The following is a 3,023-nucleotide window of genomic DNA, read 5'->3' as shown; positions in this document are numbered from 1 at the left end:
CCTGCTGAAAGCATTCCTGGTGGGACAGAAAGAGATCCTGCTGGGCCACGTGTGGCTGCTTCAACTGGATGAAGGAATCAGTGTGAAGACCACAGCTACCAGGGGGGATCAGCTGGAAAGGAGGAAATGGACTTCATTTCCCTCCTGTTGGATCAGTGCCATGGCCTACACATCCAAGCGAAACAGCCACTCAATAAACAAGGCTGAACTGTCAAGGAGTGAGTGAGTCAGAGAGATTTTGGGGAGGAAATAGGATACTCGTTTCCTACTCAAGGAGCAGTCTGTACCCATGGAATGCTGCCGGGAGATGCTGTGGAGCGCCTCTGGTACGGGGCCCTGCAGAGGTCCAGCTTTAGGAAACAAAAACAAAGCCCCCAAAACCCCCAAACCCCTCCAACCATCCGTAACAATGCCACACCCATTAGGAAAGGGATCCTTACACACTACTGGTTTCCAAAATGAGAGCACAGGGCACTTAAATGCCACTTGGAAAGTCACAAGGGTGAGTGAGTAGTGTTGGCTTACTGTAGGAGAAAAAAGCCCTTTGTCCATGTTGTTTAAACAATGGTGTTCAGTGTAGGGCCAGTCCCTGTGCCATGCTGGGCCATCAAACTATGGCATGTGATGAGGCAGAAGGGGTTTCTCCAGGCCACAGGACATTACAGAGTCAGAATGTCCTGAGTTGGAAGGGACCTACAAGGATTCTAAGCCCAGTTCCTGGCCATGCACAGGATAACCCCAACAATCCCACTCAAAATTGTTGTCCAAATGTTCATGTGCCTGAGAATGTTGCCCAAAAACTCCTTGAGCTCTGTCAGGCTTGGGGCTGTGACCACTGCCCTGGAGAGCTGTTCCAGCGCCCAACCACCCTCTGGGGGAAGAACTTTTTCCTAATATCCAGCCTAACCCTCCTCTGACCCTCCCTGGCCATTCCCCTGGGTCCTGGTCACTCTCGGGTGACCAGTGACATCTCTGCTCTCTCACCTCCATGTCAAAATGCCAAGGCCACTCTCTCATACCAAGCTGCACCAGTTTACTTCCCTTTCTAAATAGGAACAGTGAGTGAAAGGTGAAATGCTGGGCTAAGAAATGAAGGGGAAGTACCATCACTGCAGTTAAAGTCCACTTAGTCCCTCACCACAGGCAACAACATCAGTACATGAGACAGAAACTTTGTCCCCAAAACCAGCTGGCCACCCACACACCTCTGATCTGCCCAACTCAGGGCACCTCTGTAAGCTCTTTTCCCTTTCCTTACCCGTATTTTGTCTCCACACATCGTTTCTGGATGATCACGGACAAGCAGAGGATGAGCCCGACAGCCACAGTCCCGCAGATAAAGCCCAGGGCTACCACAAAGGAGTCAGCATTTGCAGAGGCTGGAGTCGAAGAGGGGGCTGAGGTTATTAATCCTAAGAAAATATCCTGTTAATGGAGCTGGTGAAAGTCAGCCTGCAGCACCCAAGGCTTAGGGGCTGGAACTAAGCCCAGTGAAGCCCAAAGAATTATAGGGGAGAAGAGGGACTGATGACTGATGCTGCACATGGAGAGCAAGTCTCTCCTGCTCCCAAAGCATGCTGACAGACCCTGATCCGTGGCTGACAGCCTGGCTGATGGGAAAAGCGTACAAAGGAGGATATGGAGGGATGCCAAATGGCCTTGGCCAGGCAAGGAAAGCACACCTTGCATGCTTCCATCATCCCACCCTGCTCCCATGCCACACAGGCAGGATCAGGCATCTCCTTACCACTGCTAGGGATGAAGATCTCCACGGGACTGCTGAAAGGTCCCACTCCGCCATTGGTGACAGCAGCCACACGCACAGAGCAGGTGGCATTGGTGGCCACCACGGGCAGGACGGCCACACTGGCGTTCAGCCGGGCTTCGGCAGAGACGTTCTGCTGGAGAGAGGAAGGGAAGAAAATCCTGGACTGAGGAAGGCAAGGAAACGTGGAGGTTTATTGAGAATTGTCCCCTTGGCAACCTTTGGAATTGCTTGGCTTTCCCAGCCCAGAGGAAATGCAGCACCAGGCTATTTAGGGAGAAGAATGGCTCTGTGTGCAAGGGCCGGATGGGATCTGGAAAGTAGCTGAGCAGCATTTCCCGTTCAAGCCTTGTGTTTCTGTAGCTCTTTGCTTCTCAACACCAGCAGCCCAAGCCAGAAATCAGGCAGGAAAGGGATCTCACAAGTAAGGGGAAGGCTCTGGTAACATGGATTTTGACCCTCAGCCCTCCTTGTCACCAGCTTGGCTAGTGGATGTCCGTGGCTTGTGACAGGCAGTCCCAGGGGCCTCAGGACCCGTGGAGTCTTGGAGATCCCCGCAGCAGTCCTGATGTGATTGTCCAAGTGCTCTGCCACAGGGAGTAGATCTTAGGGCAGATATTTTCTGCCTGTGGTTTTTGTGTCCAGCTAATAATATTCCCAGCTTTAAGGATGTGTTTTCTTGCCTGATACCATGGCAGGAGGCAGTGTGCCCCATGATAAAACATGGGAGTCTTTCCCTTCAAATTCCCTGTCATTCCCTAGTAGTCTTCAGCTGAGAAAGTGCTGCTGCTGCTCTCTGCCGATTTCCAGCTACAAAACAGCTGCCCAGCTGCAAACAAAACATCTGACAGGTTGCTGTGACCAGCAGAGCCCAGGTATCTGTGAACATCTCACAAAAAGAGGAGGAGCCAAGGGGAAGGAATCAGGAGCTGAGGGGGATCAGTGGGCCAAGAGAGGGAATCAAGAGCCAAAGGGGACTGGTGAGCAAGGAGGAGGGAATCAGGAGCTGAGGGGCACCAGCAGATGAGGAGAGGGAATCAGGAGCCAAGGGGGATCAGTGGGCAAGAAGGAGGGAATTGGATCTACTCAGAGGGAACCAGTTTCTGTTCCCAGTCCCACAGAAGCCACAGAGATGGATGTGAAATGCCTTAGCCCTGGAAGCATGTCTGCACCACCAGGTAGTAGCGTGAGCTGGGACCCACTGTCACCTCCACTCCCACATTCCTGCCTTCCTCCTGCCTGGCCTTCATGGGATCCT

General features: G+C 52.6%; 1 protein-coding gene across 1 annotated transcript in view; it reads right to left on the bottom strand.

The window, feature by feature from the left end:
• LOC103807876 (tyrosine-protein kinase Mer-like) overlaps positions 1-3,023 on the bottom strand; it is a gene marked incomplete at its 5' end in the record, with an annotated part of 15,387 nt that overhangs the window by 5,114 nt on the left and 7,250 nt on the right. Inside the window, 3 exon segments of the mRNA XM_009080628.1 lie at positions 1-16; positions 1,259-1,412; positions 1,748-1,901. Of these exon segments, the coding sequence (XP_009078876.1) occupies positions 1-16; positions 1,259-1,412; positions 1,748-1,901 (324 nt within the window).

This window comes from Acanthisitta chloris, unplaced genomic scaffold (genome assembly GCF_000695815.1).
Source record: "Acanthisitta chloris isolate BGI_N310 unplaced genomic scaffold, ASM69581v1 scaffold10500, whole genome shotgun sequence".
NCBI lineage: Eukaryota > Metazoa > Chordata > Aves > Passeriformes > Acanthisittidae > Acanthisitta > Acanthisitta chloris.
This window is presented reverse-complemented; position numbering and strand designations above follow the sequence as displayed.